General features: G+C 38.0%; 1 protein-coding gene across 1 annotated transcript in view; it reads left to right on the top strand.

The window, feature by feature from the left end:
* The window catches only part of PKHD1 (PKHD1 ciliary IPT domain containing fibrocystin/polyductin), a 448,252-nt gene that overhangs the window by 400,314 nt on the left and 30,593 nt on the right, over positions 1-17,345 (top strand). The window contains exons 60-61 of the mRNA XM_052647828.1: positions 4,432-5,446; positions 16,846-16,981. Of these exons, the coding sequence (XP_052503788.1) occupies positions 4,432-5,446; positions 16,846-16,981 (1,151 nt within the window). The remainder of the gene's footprint in view (positions 1-4,431; positions 5,447-16,845; positions 16,982-17,345) is intronic.

Genomic DNA, 17,345 nt, shown 5'->3' on the forward strand with positions numbered 1-17,345 from the left:
AACCCTAGTGCTTTCCTGTGCTTGATTTTTTGCCTCATCTCAAAAATAAAATACTGGAATTGATTAATTCTGAAGATGAGCTAGATGAGGTAGGAAAAGGGATGGTGGGCTACAAACCACCATCTTTTAGTCATTGGTAAGTTTTGGAGAAATAAAAATGAAATTTCTCATTTATGAACACCAAGATTCCAAGTTTGGCTATAAAACTTAAAACTTACTTGCCAATAATCTTTAGGCTGTTGCCTTTGTTAAATTTGTGACTCTATGTTTATACTTGAGGGATGCTAAAATTTTTTAAAGGTCAGGCGGTAATATGAAAAAAGCAAATGGAATCTCAACAAATGCATGATTTGACAAATAACCAAAAACCCCTCTGTCAATAGACTGTGTAAAGAGAACCAAAAACCAAAAACCTTTCTGTCAATAGACTGTGTAAAGAGAACCCCTGGCCACACAATATGCCTCCTAAAGGGTTAATCATCCCAGCTGACACCACATCTAAATACAATCCCCAAATGAATGATTTGGATTCCATGCTATTTTGTCAAAAGCATAGGTAGAAGTTTAAAGATGTTCTTCTTCTCATGACCGTTACTAAGTAATTGTGTGAATCATAATTTCTGTGAGTCAGTTTTACTGTCTATAAACTATGAATAATTAAACTCGTCAATAAGTTTTAGGTAAAGATGGCTAGGAAAAGAAGAAGGGAAGAAAATAAGGGATGGAGGGAGGAAAGAAAGAAGGAAGAATCACGAGCCTTATAGCTTAGAGGTATCTTTGAAGTGGGGCCATTTCTACCACTTGGCATTCTAATCCCTGTTTGATTCCGTCCCCCTTCCAAGTACCACTCTTATGAGGCTATGGACTTTCTGTCAGATATTTCTTTATCTGAAACTCTCCCAAGGAAACATTATAGATTATTTGCAACAACCATGGAAAAACCTCCATCTAAAACCTGTTGAATCAATTAATCAGAGTCTCCCATTGACAAAATTATATGCAAACCTTCAGGACCCCTCTGATAGTTTCTGTGCCACTATATATATTCCATGCCAGAGTATAAAGATGCAATGTGTTTTCCTTAAGATTCCTGCTTGCCCCAGTCATTATCCCAGGTCTACCACTACATATTACCTACTGGAGACTCTACATGTCTCCAGAACATGTCTTCCCTGATTCATTTATAGGCTTATCCAAGCTTTTATGCCCTTCCTCCACTTGTTTAATAAATTAATGAACAAGCTGAGAAAAAATGCTTTGTCATAACAGAAATTATTTTGTGGACAAATCAGTTACCTGATTCAAGAACAGAAGATTCTTATAATCGACTGTAATTCCACTCTATGGTTTCATGTGAAATAATTGGCTCTCTCATAATACTGAGCTCTCAAATATTAACATTAATTCAAGGGGCAATTCTCTCAATACACTTTTGTGGTATCCTCTGTTATTGTGATGAGTTGGTTTAAATTGTACTCAAGTTACAGAATAATAACTTATAACTAGACACCTGGAAAGAATAGATAAATTATTTGAAGAATAGGAGTTTTGAAAAGGACATTATGTATCAGTCAACTAATACACATTAATGAGTTTCTACTGTGTTTGATGTAGGATGTTAAGTAAGCCCTATGATATTAAAATATGAGATATAGTCTTCAGTTCAGTTCAGTCACTCAGTCGTGTCCGACTCTTTGCGACCCCATGAATCGCAGCACGCCAGGCCTCACTGTCCATCACCAACTCCCGGAGTTCACTCAGACTCATGTCCATCGAGTTGGTGATGCCATCCAGCCATCTCATCCTCTGTCATCCCTTTCTCCTCCTGCCCCCAATCCCTCCCAGCATCAGAGTCTTTTCCAATGAGTCAAGTCTTCGCATGAGGTGGCCAAAGTACTGGAGCTTCAGCTTTAGCATCATTCCTTCCAAAGAACACCCAGGACTGATCTCCTTCAGAATGGACTGGTTGGATCTCCTTGCATCTTAGGCCTTGAGAAATGACCCCTTAAGAACATTGGTTCCTAGTGTTTATGTAATTTATCAAAGTACATATAATTAGTACCAGAGAATGATTGAAAATCATATCAACTAAGAGACTAAGTATTTTGTTCAGGGACAATTCCAAGAATTTAGCAATGTACAGGGGTCACTTTAAAATACCTTGTAACTGCTGGATGAGAAGCAGAAAGGAAAAAGTCAGAGATCTATGAAGCTCGGTAGAATGAATGTAAACAATTCATCAATGGCATCAGCATAGCTGAAAAAAATGTTTAGAAAGAAGAAAAGTAAGCAGTAGGTTTAGAAAAGAGGAACTAGAGTGATCCAAGGATCTTCCATGAGGGAAGGCTACCTAACTGTCTCGTTTGAAAACGGGATAACAGTAATAGCGATCGGTGTATCATAGTCTCAAAGAAGAACTTCCATGATTATTAAGGTCATGCAGTTAGTTAACTTTCTTAATACTTTTCCCATGTTTCTGAAGATAAGTCAAACACACTCTATGTAATGGTGACCATTTAAAAATTTTTACAATTAAATCTATACATAAATTAATAGTTTGGCATTTAATTTAGCAAATTCAATTTGTTTAAGAGGTGGAACAATTAGAATTTTCGGTTTTGTGTCAGTTTTCAAGGATTCGGCCTATTTCATCCAAGTTTTTCGTTTGTTTGTTGTTCGTTTCATTGAATTTTGCTGTTACGCTTATTTTTCCTTAATATATATATATATTTTATTGAAGTATAGTTGACTTACAGTGTTTCATGTGCACAGCAAGGTGATTCAGTTATACATATACACATATATTTTTTAAAATTGTTTTCCGTTATATGTTATTACAGTAAATCTTTGCTATACAGGTTTCCTGTACATCCTGCATTAGTAATAATTTGGGGTTTTTTTGGTTCTAATCTTTAGGCTATTTAGATGAACATGCACTACGGCAAGTTAAAACATGTAGGAAACAATACCAGAGAATTTTGTGACTATTAAGTTGAAGTCAGAGGAACTCTTTGCTAGAAGATAAAATATACTTTTGAATTCAAAACAAAACAAACTCTCAGTTCAGTTCAGTTTAGTTCAGTTCAGTCGCTCAGTCGTGTCCGACTCTTTGCGACCCCATGAATCGCAGCACACCAGGCCTCCCTATCCATCTCCCGGAGTTCACTCAAACTCATGTCCGTCGAGTCAGTGATGCCATCCAGCCATCTCATCCTCTGTTGTCCCCTTCTCCTCCTGCCCCCAATCCCTCCCAGCATCAGAGTCTTTTCCAATGAGTCAACTCTTCGCATGAGGTGGCCAAAGTACTGGAGTTTCAGCTTTAGCATCATTCCTTCCAAAGAAATCCCGGGCTGATCTTAGGTTCACAGAAATATTAGAAGTGGTGGGAATAGTGAATAATGCTGTTTCTTCAAATGCTTTCATTACGTGCAGTCATACTTTAGTTGTGCTCTGCTAAGTCACTCAGTTGTATCTGACTCTCTGTGACCCTATGGACTGTAGTCCACCAGGCTCCTCTGTCCATGGAATTCTCCAGGCAAGAGTACTGGAATGGGTTGCCATACCCTCCTCCAGGGGATCTTCCCAACCCAGGGATTGAAGCCAGGTCTCCCACATTGCAGGTAGATTCTTTACCACCAGGGAGTTGAGCTCTATTTAATGTCAACACTCCCAAATTACTACTTTCTTCTTTTCCTCCTTTTGTATTTCTTTTTTCTTCATGTTTAGAGAAATAAAAAGTCTGATAAAATTATGTAGTCTGACATCCAAACTCTTTCACAATCTGGTCACAATATACCTTTGCAATTTTAATATACTTCTGTAAAATTTCTGTCCCAGCTGCCTCAATCCATCTACCTCTTTCCCCTTGACTCAAATATTATTGCCTCCTTCTCAGCTATTGTTTTTCCATTATTGGAGGCCTTAGTGATTATTCCTTTTTCTTAATTACTTTGCTTTACTTTTACCATTTAGCTATTACATACATTATTAACTTTAAATAATATTTTATGTAACATATTCATTTAAATTACACAGCATGCTGCTTGCTCAGTCATGTCCAACTCTTTGTGGCCCCATGCATGTATAGCCTGCCAGACTCCTCTATCCATGGGATTTTCCAGGCAAGAATGCTGAAGTGGGTTGCCATTTCCTCCTCCAGGGGATCTTCCCGACCCAGGTTTTTAACCTGCCTCTCCTGTGTCTCTTGCATTGCAGGAGGATTCTTTACCCACTAAGCCATAGGACCTGTTATTTAATATATGTATCTTTCCATGTTTTTCCCAAGATTTTGTTGCATTCTCAGTATCTAGTACACTTGAATATTCAGTAAATGTTTCCTGAGGTTACAGGTGATGGTGAGCATGATGGATTGGAAATCATCTTTGGGAGACTGTGGTTCTTAAGTCACTTTTTTCCCCCTTTATTTTATAGGCACATTTAGAGAAGAGCAGAAATGCACCTACCGACCCCTGATAAATGGCTATATCTGCAAACAGACTGACCAAGTGATCTTAATTCTTGACAGTGCTGATACCACCTGGGCAATGCAGAAGTTATATCCAGTTGTATCTGTGACTAGTGGTTTTGTTGACACCTTTAGTAGCATAAATGCCAGTGCTCCCTGCTCCATTTCAAGGTCTGTATCTGCTTTCTATTCCATTGTGCCCACCAGGAAAATCACCAAGGTTTGCTTTGTGGATCAGACTCCTCATGTTTTGCATTTTTTTCTGTTGGGGAACAAAAATACCTCTAAGCTCCTCCTGGCTATATTCTACCATGAACTCCAGAGCCCATATGTTTTCTTAGGAGACAGATTCATTCCACCTACTCAAGTTCATTCAACTTCCTCACTGTTGAATGAGTCTATTGGCTCCAACTATTTCAGCATCACAGATAACCTCTTGTATGTTGTCCTACAAGGAGAGGAGCCCATTGAAATACAGTCAAGTGTTTCCATTCATTTGGCCCTCAATGTGATGTTTTCAGTTCTAGAAAAAGGCTGGGAAATCGTGATCCTTGAAAGACTAACTGTCTTCTTGCAGATTAGCCAAGATCAAATCAGATTTATTCATCAGATGCCTGGAAATGAAGCAACCTTAAAGGCCATGGCTGATAGTAGAGCAAAGAGAAAGCGCAGTTGCCCAACTGTGACTTGTACCAGTTATGACCGAGTAGGTCAGCGTAGACCTCTCATGGTAGAAATGAGCTCATATAGAGACCCACCCCCCACCACTATGGAAACTATCTCAAAAGTGATGGTCATTGAAATTGGTGATCTGCCAACAGTAAGGAACGCTGGACTGATTCCATCTTTATCAAGTAACAAATTACAGAATTTGGCTCACCAGGTTATCATTGCTCAACAGACTGGATTACTAGAAAGTGTCCTGAATATGACTATTGGGGCCTTACTTGTGACTCAGTCAAAGGGAGTCATCGGCTATGGGTAAGTACTAATTATAATAACATCTAAATGTGAGCTGATTTCTTTGATACATATTGCAAATGTCAGTCTATTTACACTGAATTACATAAACTGTCTGCTTTTTAAGATAAGAATAAAAATGCCAAGAGCTATTTATAGACTTAAATTCTCAATTTTAAAATTCATGATTAAATCTAGAGTCTTTGTGGTTATTCTATTTCCTAGGTAAGTGTGGATGTTATATTAATATTTTTGTACTTTAAATTTTAAGCATAGACAGAAAGATTTTTCTAAGGCAACTTGTTTTCAACTTGTTTATTCATTCATTTATCATGTGATGCATTTTAGCAGTGGCTAGATTCTGGGGTTGCTAAAGTGAAACAGATATGATCTTTGCCTTATGGGACAAAAACATTATCACAATTCCATACAGCCATGAGTTAAAACCCATGAATACCCATGGGGCTGATAAAAATCCTGCCTGTAGGGACTGAGGAATGGACTTATATTTAGGAACATTTTGGAAAAATGACTAGGAGTTTACTAAGTTAAAACAGTGATTCTGTTTGTGTTTTATTCAACCTAGGATTATAAAGGGCTTCCCTTGTGGCTCAGCTGGTAACGAATCCACCTGCAAAGCAGGAAACCTGGGTTCAATCCCTGGGTTAGGAAGATCCCCTGGAGAAGGGATAGGCTACCCACTCCAGTATTCTGGCCTGGAAAATTCCATGGACTATATAGTCCATGGGGTCTCAAAGAACTGGACACAACTGAGCTGCTTTCACTTATATGGGCTTTCCTTTGTGGCTCAGTTGGTAAAGAATCTGCCTGCAGTGTGGGAGACCTGGTTTTGATTCCTGGGTTAGGAAGATCTGCTGGAGAAGGGAAAGGCTACCCACTCCAGCATTTTGGCCTAGAGAATTCCATGGACTGTACAGTCCCATGGGGTCGCAAAGAGTTGGACACAACCGAGTGATTTTCACTTCACAGGATTATAAATCCCTGCAAAGATGTCAAATTGTGTGAGGCAAGATCATAATTGCTGCCAACAGAAGAAAAGTTATGACCAACCTAGATAGCATATTGAAAAGCAGAGACATTACTTTGCCGACTAAGATCTGTCTAGTCAAGGCTATGGTTTTTCCAGTGGTCATGTATGGATGTGAGAGTTGGACTGTGAAGAAGGCTGAGCGCTTAAGAATTGATGCTTTTGAACTGTGGTGTTGGAGAAGACTCTTTTGAGTCCCTTGGACTGCAAGGAGATCCAACCAGTCCATTCTGAAGGAGATCAGTCCTGAGATTTCTTTGGAAGGAATGATGCTAAAGCTGAAACTGCAGTACTTTGGCCACCTCATGCGAAGAGTTGACTCATTGGAAAAGACTCTGATGCTGGGAGGGATTGAGGGCAGGAGGAGAAGGGGACGACTGAGGATGAGATGGCTGGATGGCATCACCAACTCGATGGACGTGAGTCTGAGTGAACTCCAGGTGTTGGTGATGGACAGGGAGGCCTGGTGTGCTGCGATTCATGGGGTCGCAAAGAGTTGGACACGACTGAGCGACTGAACTGAACTGATTGATGTTTATGGCACAGATCTGTGTAAGATCTGTAATATCCTTTTTGCTATGTTATTCTGACTCTATAAGCTTGTATTTTGAAATTCTTTACCAGATAAATGTTTACTACATATTTCAAAAGTAAATCTACCTGAATATTTCCCTGAGCCTAGTAAATGAAGAAGTACATGAAATATATAATAAGGGAAGGTAGATATAAATTACTCTCAAATTTATACATTGTGATACCCAAGAGAATTGTCCAGTCCAAGTTTACCTAAGACATCTGTCATGAGGTCAAGACTATTAGAGTCCCAAACTCCGTTTTTGGCAGATACAAAAGAACCAGAGATGATACCACAGACTGAGAGACAATATGAAATTGTCATAATGCTTGGGAAATATATAGAGACTAACCATCTCACACATGCATGCTGTGAGGTTATAGAGAGTCAAGCATATAGATTCCCTGCAAGTTTGCTACCACCACTGAAAAATAAGCTCAAACTCATGCACATGTTGAGTTGATATAGTTGATATTGGGTCCCTGAAATAGATATGATTATTCTGAACAATATAACTTGATGAAATTTTAGAGCATTCATATTCTTTTATTAAAATATTTTTCTATTGCTGCTTTTTCACTACATTTGTGGTAGTTACAAAAAATAAATAATTAGCATTTAATGGATATTAATTGCTTTTGTACAGCTGTCTTCAGTAGATATGGGATTCTTTATAAAATAAACAGCAAAATAGAAAGATACACCTTTACATTTTAAGGAGTATTCTAGAAATACATTGACTGCCTTTTTATACACAAAACAATATAAGCGAATGAAAAAATAGCTAGTGTTTTGTATCATATTTTACCTGTATTTGGTGTTCCTCTTTCTTATATGGAAGAAATGACAAGAAAACTCAAGCAATGTTTTTTTTTATTCTAGTTGATTTGAAGGGCTTTGGAAATTGCTAGCTTAGAATTAAAAAGTACTCCTAGTTGCATAACTGCTCAGAATCTATTAAATCTTGGCTATTTTATCAGTCATCTTGTTTTGACATAATCATATTATGCATGGTGATATAAAAATCAGGAATCTCAAAAAAAATGATGCTACTGTATCTTAGCTTATGTTTAAATGTATCTTCTTTAGCCCAATTTCATTTAGATCCCACTGAGTTCTTATGAGCATATTCTATGGATGGGTGACTAAGAAGTTCTAGGACCAGGTAACTGCTAAATTTTATTTAGATTTTATGGTACTGAGCTTTCAATAGGTCATCCTTCCAAAATGCCTGATTTGTATATTATATAAAAAAAGACTCAGTAAATATTTAGCTTTTAACTAGAAAGACAGTAAAGTCAAAGAGTAAAAACAATAGCAGTAAAGCAGAGGAAACCCAGGAAAGAGCGTGGACCCAGCCCAAGTGCAGGTATACGTACGTATGTGTGAGGGAACATCATCGCATCATAAGCTTCAGAGAAAAGATCACTCTTATTGCCCAGCATCCATCAGAGCCATCATGCTTTCACATTTGACTCAGATATTTCTGATTTAATAAGAAACTACTGAACATGTATTTTATAACATCAGTTTTCTGTTGGTTGTATTATATTCCCCATCTCTCTCAGTTTCTTTAGTATTTTAAGAGATGTTTCTGAGACATAAGGCAAAATAAAAATGTTCTGAAGCTTAGGAAAGACTGCTTTGAAGTATATCTGAATAAATTGCTGCAGAATAAGAAATGCCACTTCCTAAGGGATTTAATGAGAACTAGCAAGTTTTCCCATGGTCCTAAGAGTTGCACAGTATGGTAAACAACCCTGAAGCCTTGTGCAGGTCCCAAGGCCAGCCCTGTTTCTTTCAGCTTTGATCAGTGTCAACTGGGACTTCCACTGAACTCACTGGAAAGTCATTGACAAGCTAGTGACTTGACCTTGAGATTGCAGAAATTAGTCTGAGGACATAGACCTTTCAGTGGAAACATTTAGGATGTTCGTGAAAGATTCACTCTTGTTAATTTAATGGGGTTGCATGTATTTCAACAAATTGAGGGCATATCAGACATTTACTTACCAAGAGGAGTACTACCTGCTTTCAAAAAGCTATCAACTTCTGCCTTGTGGGGAGAAATGGAGTGCTATCTTTTAATTAAATAATACACAGTGAATTGGCCTCTGCTGATCTTTATCCTCCTCTAGAGGCATCTAGATTTAAGTGTCTACCACATGGCTAAGTCAGTTCCGTAAGCCTGTTTTCCATCTTCCAAAACTTTGTTAACCTTTATTGTTGGTTTCTCTCTCCTCTCCTGCCTTCTTCATCCTTGTGGATTTACACCATTTTTATTCACTTTTGTTCTTTTAAGTAATTTCAGTGGAGTAGAGGAAACAGAGATAAACATATTCAACCTGCCCTTTTTAAACTTGGGGTTTCCCACTGGTGTCTTATTTTTATATTCTGCCTTTTATCTGGAATCCTGGCAGTAGAAAGTTGATTTTTGCTCTCTTGAATTTCTTTCCCTCTTGTCTTTTCTTTTCCCCACCTTTCTCCTACTTCATTAACAACAACACAACAAAAAACAACCTCTAAATAATGTGTTTTGTCATATGATATATATAAATATATCTGTATCTTTTATGGAAGTTTAGCTATTGAAATGCTAAAGCTATTTGTGGTTGGCAGAATTTCCGAAATGACAGTCCTAGTCCTGGGAACCTACGGATATGATCACATAGCATTTCCATGAACACAGTATGTTATGCGGCACCATTGGCATTAAGATAAAATACCCAGAATAATCAGGGTGGGGCTGTTTTAACACAGGAGCCCTGAAGGGAGGAGAGTTTTCTCCTGCTGTAGCAGAATAAGGCAGAAGAGGAAAGCAAAAAGATTCTGAGTGTGAGAAGGAATTGAAGTGTCACTACTTTTAGGATGGAAAGCACCACACGAGAAAAAAAAAATCAGACCGACTTTATAAGTAGAAAGTGGACCTTGGTCAACGGCTGGCAAGGAAACAGGGACCTCTATTCCATGGCTACAAGGAAATGAATTCTGTGAACAATCGGAATGAGTTTGGAAGTGGATTCTTAGGCAGAGATCAGAGCCAAGCCTGTGTGAACTCTTGACCCACAACCTGAAGATCATAAATTTGTGATATTTTAAACCATGAAAATTTGTGGAGTTTTGTTACACAGCCATAGAAAACTAATATGGTATCTCACATAAAGCTCTTTGTTTATGATATTGCCATGAACCTTGGGCCCTAAAATCAGCTACAGGGATGGTGAACATGGTTCCGTGGCTGTGTGTATCTGTGTGTTTTTGTATCCATCACATTAGTAGCTTTTTAAGTTTTCTCATCCTGTAAAAGAAGTCCTTTATCAAGCTGACTTGAATAGACAAGGAAACTAGGAGAGGCAGTTGGTGACGCGAGTCTATTGGTGACACTCAGGCTCATTTAGCATCTTCTCTTGTGCAACCTCTCCCTGCCCCCTGGGCCCCTGCTTTCTGGGAAACAGCTGTTTGGAGTATGCAAGGACAGAATCTTCCTGTCATTATAGGAGGATGTTCTTCTCAAGACTGGCAGAATTCTCATCCTGAAAAGGATACCCGCTCTGTCAGTCTGTTTCTTTCCCGCCTCCTGGCAAAACCACAGCTTTGCCATTAAGGGGTGTTTCTGCACCATTTCTTCTCTTTACTGCAATACAAATTCACTGCTTTGTTGAGTGAGGTGGGTGGCAAAATTATCATAACGGTATTTTATATACGTGGGTTTGTGGGGAAATGAGATGCTCTGCATAAGTAAACTTTTCGTTTAATTAAAAATTGTTTTTTATCACTACATTTTTAAAAAGGCTTCATCTCTTGAACAAAAAAGAATACATATATTATCCAGTCTTATTAAATGGAAAATAATGTAGACCTATCACATTTTTATTGATGATTCATGGTCATCATTAAGGCTATCATTTGTTTCACAGCCCTGTTTCTGCAGTGATGCCCTTAGGGACCTTTGTTCTTATACTAAATAGCCCCAGACCACTAAATCTTTGATTCTACTTCTGCAGTTTATATTTTTTCTGCTATCTTCCTTATAAACAAGAGGTTAATTTTAATCCATTATTTCTGTTGACTTATCTGCATCCAGTAGTTTTCCACCCATATGTACATGTAGTTCTAATCCCAAAATTGAACTGTACTAACTTACAATAAAGTAATTTAAGATGTGTACAGATGGTGAAGTTGTAGCTAAATATAATACTCATGAAAACTTACATTTGAATGGTTTTTAATTTCCCAAACATTAACTGAATAGTTATTATGTCCAGAAAATTATATGGCTTTTATAAAAATCTAGACATTTTAAAATTAATAGATAGGGAAAATAAGTATTTACATAACTACTATCTAATAAGAGTGTGTGTATTAAAATCTCATTATTCTGCACCTACTACAAGGAAATCATTCAATATGGACCTACTTAAGCATTAGTTTTTCATAAAATTAGTATACTTTATAATACTCATTATAATATTATAATATTCATTAAATATTATATATTCATTATAATATTCATTAGTTTTCATAAAATTAGTATACTTTATAATATTCATTAGCTAGTCAAAGTTTCAACTTACTATTTTTCATGTTCCCAGGTACCTAAGCAGTGTACTGCTTATGTTGAGTGGTTTGTTTTCCTCTTTAGACTATGACTGCTACAACACCCTATTACAAGTAGTAAATTTTGAATATTTGTGTATAATCTTAAAATATGTATTCAGAATTTCCACTATTTCAAATAAGATAGTCATGCTAAGTTTATTTTAAAATATCATTTTAAATGATTTTCCAACTAAAATAGTTAGATTTTGACCCCTGATTGATCTTGTTGAAAGATGTGCCATGTTTATTTTGTGTCTTTGTATGCGCCTGGCGCAAGGCAACGTATGCCTAGAGTTACTCAAATCTCAGTTTGAAATGAAAAATTCCACAGATCCATAGGAGTTTAATAATAAGTATTAGAGCATAGCAGTAAGTGTACCGGTTATGTTGCAAGAAGGAAGCCAATTCTGACTCCATGTCGGAACTGTTTCTTTGACTTGCTTTTTGTTGCTTTAGTTATTTTAATTATACAGAATGGTTTGCCTCAGAGTATCCTGCCCCTCTGCCTGACTGTTAAACTAAAGTGCCTTTGTTCAGAAGCCTGTCCACCTGTGGATGGCAGGGAGGACAAAGTAACATATCCCCTGCCTGAGGCTTGCCATTCTAGGAAATGTTTGCAAGATTAATGGCCTTTTTATTTTGCTTTCTCACCTCTAATCTATAAAAGAACCTGGCATCCAGACCCCCCAAAGATGGTTATTTTGAGGCACTAGCCTGCCATCTCAGTCTGCCAGCTCCCCGATTAAAGTCTCTTCCTTGCCTCAACACCTTGTCTCTTGAATTCGTTGGCTTATCATCCTAGAGTGAGCTTGGACTTGGTAAATGTTCAAGTGTGCATCAGAACTGGAGATTGGCCAGTCCAAGATAGGTGGTGGTTTCCACGGGCATTTAATGACCTAAGAGCAGAGGAAGTGCATGGTGGGTACCGATGGGTCGTAGTGTTACTATGATAACACGTATTGGATGCTTACAGTGTGCTAAGTTTTGAATCACTATGTTGTAGTGCCAGAAAGAAAACATGAGGTCGTAAGACATTTTTTTCCCTCTTAGGAGTGGATAACAGCTAAGGGCATTTAGCTAGGTTTAATAGGGAGCATGAGGACTATGAAATATAAATAAAATGGTATGTGTCAGCTCTGAAGATGCCAGGAAAGTCATCCTTGCCTTACAGACTCTTTGGAAGAATGCTCCTGAGGGACCAAGGTGATGGTGTATTTATCTCTGCATATCTCATAGTGCTTAGAACAATGTTTGTATGTAGTGGAAGGGACATGTATGTCCGCTGAATTGAGTGGACATGCTTTCTTCTTACAGAGTATAGAATTTCACAAACTCCTTCATAATTGAAGTTCCCTCACAGCATATATTATCGATTCTGCCCCTATGTAGCCCATTTAAAATAAGAATGATTAAAAATGCTCAGGACATCCTTAAACATTTAATCAAAACATGAAACTCTTTTAGAGGAACCTGACTCAGTAACTTTGAGGGGACAGAGGTTGAAGAGGAAGTGAGGAAGTACTTCCAATGCCCTCACCTTCCTCACCTCCCAGAGCCAACCTGCACCAATAGGATTGATTTATTTGTCTGCTCAGCTTACCGTGCACATAGAGACAGTCCCCTCTTCTGTAGGGTATGTGTTTCAGATCTGGCAGATTGAAAACCAAGAGTCGAAGTGAATAGTGGTAATCTCTGAACTGGAACATTTCTGTGTTTTCCTGGTCTTTCTCTTTTAGCTTGCACCAAAGAATTGAAGGGAAAAAAATTCTTCCACATACCTGACTGGTATTGGAACCTGTTAAATAGTGGTTAAAACTGGGTGGATTGGAGGGAACTTTCCTCCCCCATTTTTTAAAGTTTGGCTGTAGGTCCTTCTGCCTGCAGGCTACAGTCACATTAGTGGTTGGAAATTGGATAACGACAGCACAATGACAAATCCAGGTTGCTTGCAATAAGTTGCTAATCCCTTTGCTTTAATATCGGAGCAGCGTATAATGATGTTTGGACATCACTCCAGTTTACTGACGACCCCACTGGGGCCAGCAATAGAACCTTACAACTGTCTAACAAGGCATCAGGTGACTCCCGTCGTCACAGCAACGGACACTGGAATCTAATCTTCCCTCCATCCCTTCTAGCACCCAATAACGCCTAGATTATATAAGTGGCCCATCATTGCTTGGTAACTTGAATCAATTAACGTTAATTCGCACAATGCTATGATGTATTGTGATCACTTTCATTTCAGGGAAGGGGGAGAAATTGCTATAAGTCACCTAAAATGAGGTTGTCTGTGGTGCTGGGGTATTAATTGGGTGTCCATATTAAATGCAAAAGGAGCCCCATCGTGAAAGGAAAGTGGATGAGTGACTCTCTTGGCTGCTATTGACCTATCAGAAGAAGACAGTGCCCTTTTCTTTTGCTTTTATCTATTACAGTTTTCCCTATTGCGTGTCAAGTTGATGTATTATAAAAAATTCATTTGGTGACCTTTCACCCCCCTAGCAGATTAAACAATTTCACTTCGATGGCATCATTAACAAGACCCTGCATTTAATGATGATTTCTCTAAAAGGCCACGGAGATTCGATTTTAAGCTAACAGATTTATTGCACTATTATAACATATCGTAAAAAACTGTACCACCTACGGTCAGGTTTTAGGTTAGAAACTGCTTAAGAGTTTATGTGAAGCTTAAAGTGGTATTACCTTGGGATATGCTGTAGCTGCAAGTCTCTGACCTCCAGTGGGATGCTGTTTACATTTAATCAGAGATGTTTGCTCACAATAAACTTAAAAATGTGTCAGGGACAGGCCTTTTAGCAAGTGTTCAGGCAGTTGGTTCCCATCCCTCTGTCTCTAGACATCAATGTACTTATGTCAGGATCTTGGATGGAGTCTTTTGGCTTTTTTAACCTACACAGCCAGCCTGCATCCTGTCTTGCATCAGAAAGCATTTAAGAAAAGGCAAGGGAAGAAATAGAATTTGGGAACAGTGTAGAATTTTCCAATAACCTGGGAGCCATGGAATGAATAGCGTGTATTTTAAAAATCTGATTTAATTTTTTTTAAGACCCTTACCCATTGTGGCTAAGCAAAGTAATAAATAATGATCAGACTAGTGCATATTGAATTCCTAGTGAGTGATGGTCATGGTCTTGGCTGGTAGGTGACCAAAGGGGTTTGTAGGACCACGCATGCCCTACCCCCCATTCGCCAGGATTCTCCAGGGAGAGGGAAATTGTTCCCTAGAGAAACTAAATAGTTTTTGATCTTCCATATTTGTTCTTCCACTGTTCCTCTTCTGAGGACTAATTGTCACCTTTGCCTCACATACACCATCCATGTAAAATGAATATTTTATCTCCCCACATAAGAAAAAAGAATAGATTAGGAAATAAAGTAGTTGACTCACAAGCATTTAATTGAAGATGGGTAGACTACCTGCTTTTTTTTTTTTAATCAAAGTTTTGTTAGACCTGAGTTAGGATACTTTGAGAGTAATCTATTATCCTATACTAGGGTAATATATGTGATAAATGATGTCTATATATCTCCATTTAAATGTTAAAACTCTATTGCATGCCTCTGATGCATAATACACAATAGGTTTAATGGGACAATAGGTATATAACCTATAATGTTCATTTAATAAAGCTATCTTGGTCTTCAAAAATTCCAAAGCTCTGGGAAAAAGATGCTTTGATATATCATGAATTATGTAACTATTTTATTTATAATTATTCCATTTTATTGCTAAGTCACATCAGCAATTAATGTGCTCAAAAGAGGTAAAAAACAATATAGCTCTAAACTTTGGTCATACACTTACTGTTTCTAAAACCTTCGGCAAACTACTTAAGTCTTTTTGGACCTCAGTTTCTTCATGTGTAAATAAAAGTGTCTGTCACTGTGTCATTTTAAAGATACAATGAGTTTATAGGTGGAATGCATAGAATAGTACCTGTACAGGGTAAGTGCTCAGCGTATATTAATTAAAAAGAAATATTTTTCTCCCTGAGGGTTTCATTCAATTGAAATCAATTAATCAATGAATTCTACAGTTACTGATTCTATTTTGTGCAAGCATCTTGTGAAGACTATGCATACAAAAGGGTTGTTGTGAGATTAAATGAGATAGTCTTTGCTCCTTGGAAGAAAAGCTATGACCAACCTAGACAGTATATTAGAAAGCAAAGACATTACTTTGCCAACAAAGGTCCATCTAGTCAAAGCTATGGATTTTCCAATAGTCGTATATGGATGTGAGAGTTGGACCATAGAGAAAGCTGAGTGCAGAAGAATTGATGCTTTTGAATTGTGGTGTTGGAGAAGACTCTAGAGTCCCTTGGACTGCAAGGAGACCAAACCAGTCAGTCCTTAAGGAAATCAGTCCTGAATATTCATTGGAAGGACTGATAGTGAAGCTGAAGCTCCAATACTTTGGCCACCTGATGTGAAGAGCTGACTCATTGGAAAAGACCCTGATGCTGGGAAAGATTGGAGAAGGGAGGAGAAGGGGACGACAGAGGATGAGATGATTGGATGGCATCACCAACTTGATGGACATCAGTTTGAGCAAGCTCTGGGAGTTGGTGATGGACAGAAAAGCCTGGCGTGCTGCAGTCCATGGGGTCGCAAAGAGTCAGACATAGCTGAGCGACAGAACTGAACTGAACTGAGTCTTTGTGAAGCAGTTGTGTGGGGAGGTTGTTCCCAGGCATCTCTTCCCAATTCTTTGTGGTGATATCATCTTGGTACCCACAGAATCAACCAGGATGAATGTATTTATACCATGGAAAAGCACTAAAATCTGATCCTTTTGGGGGAAATCTGGTTTATTAGCATACTTACAAAATATCCCCACCTTCTAAGTGTTTTAGTCTGATATGATGCCTCACTGAGATTTTTTGGAGTTAATAAATTGTGATTAAATCTAAGTTCATAATATATGGTCTCCCACCCCACCCCTCAGACACCTATTTCATCATTTCCTATGGCAAAGCAAACATATAAAGTAAATAAATAATTATTCTTTGGCTGTAAGTTCACATTTGCTATACAGTGTATTATTTAGTTTCTAGAAACAAAGGCAAACCTTTTCACTAGTAATGGTGTATTATGAAAAATAGCTACTACAGTGGTATGATATCTGAAATCTGAGGCATGGATTCTTTTCTATTTTTTAACATGTGCTAGAAATACAAGCAGTTTCAAAACTGGGAACTTGATATATATTCGGCCTTATAGTCTTTCAGTCCTCGTCCAGCCTTCAGACGGAGAAGTGGGAAAAGAACTCGCAATACAACCACAGCTTGTTTTTCTGGATAAGCAGGTACTTTGTGCACAGGTAACAATCTTTACTTGGAGCCGGATACCATATTGTATTCGGAGCATGTTTCAGACTCCGTCATCATCATAATACATGTGTACAGAACACCCACCCTGTGACAGTTGGTGCACTTAGAACATCTAACTACTTTCATTATTTTCCTTCCATTGCACAGCTTGCTTTCCTTCTACTTTCTGTAAAAAGTCCAGAATATGAGTATGGATAAGAGTAGAATTCAAATACTTTTTCACTCCAAACAAATTCTTACAGTAGGTCTCAGGTGTCTTCTCAGAAATCTGTCCTTCCCAAAGTGCTGGATCTATATCTGAAGAAGTCATTTCATATGCTGGTGAAGGCATTTATGCCA

This window comes from Budorcas taxicolor, chromosome 11 (assembly GCF_023091745.1).
Source record: "Budorcas taxicolor isolate Tak-1 chromosome 11, Takin1.1, whole genome shotgun sequence".
Taxonomy (NCBI): Eukaryota; Metazoa; Chordata; class Mammalia; order Artiodactyla; family Bovidae; genus Budorcas; species Budorcas taxicolor.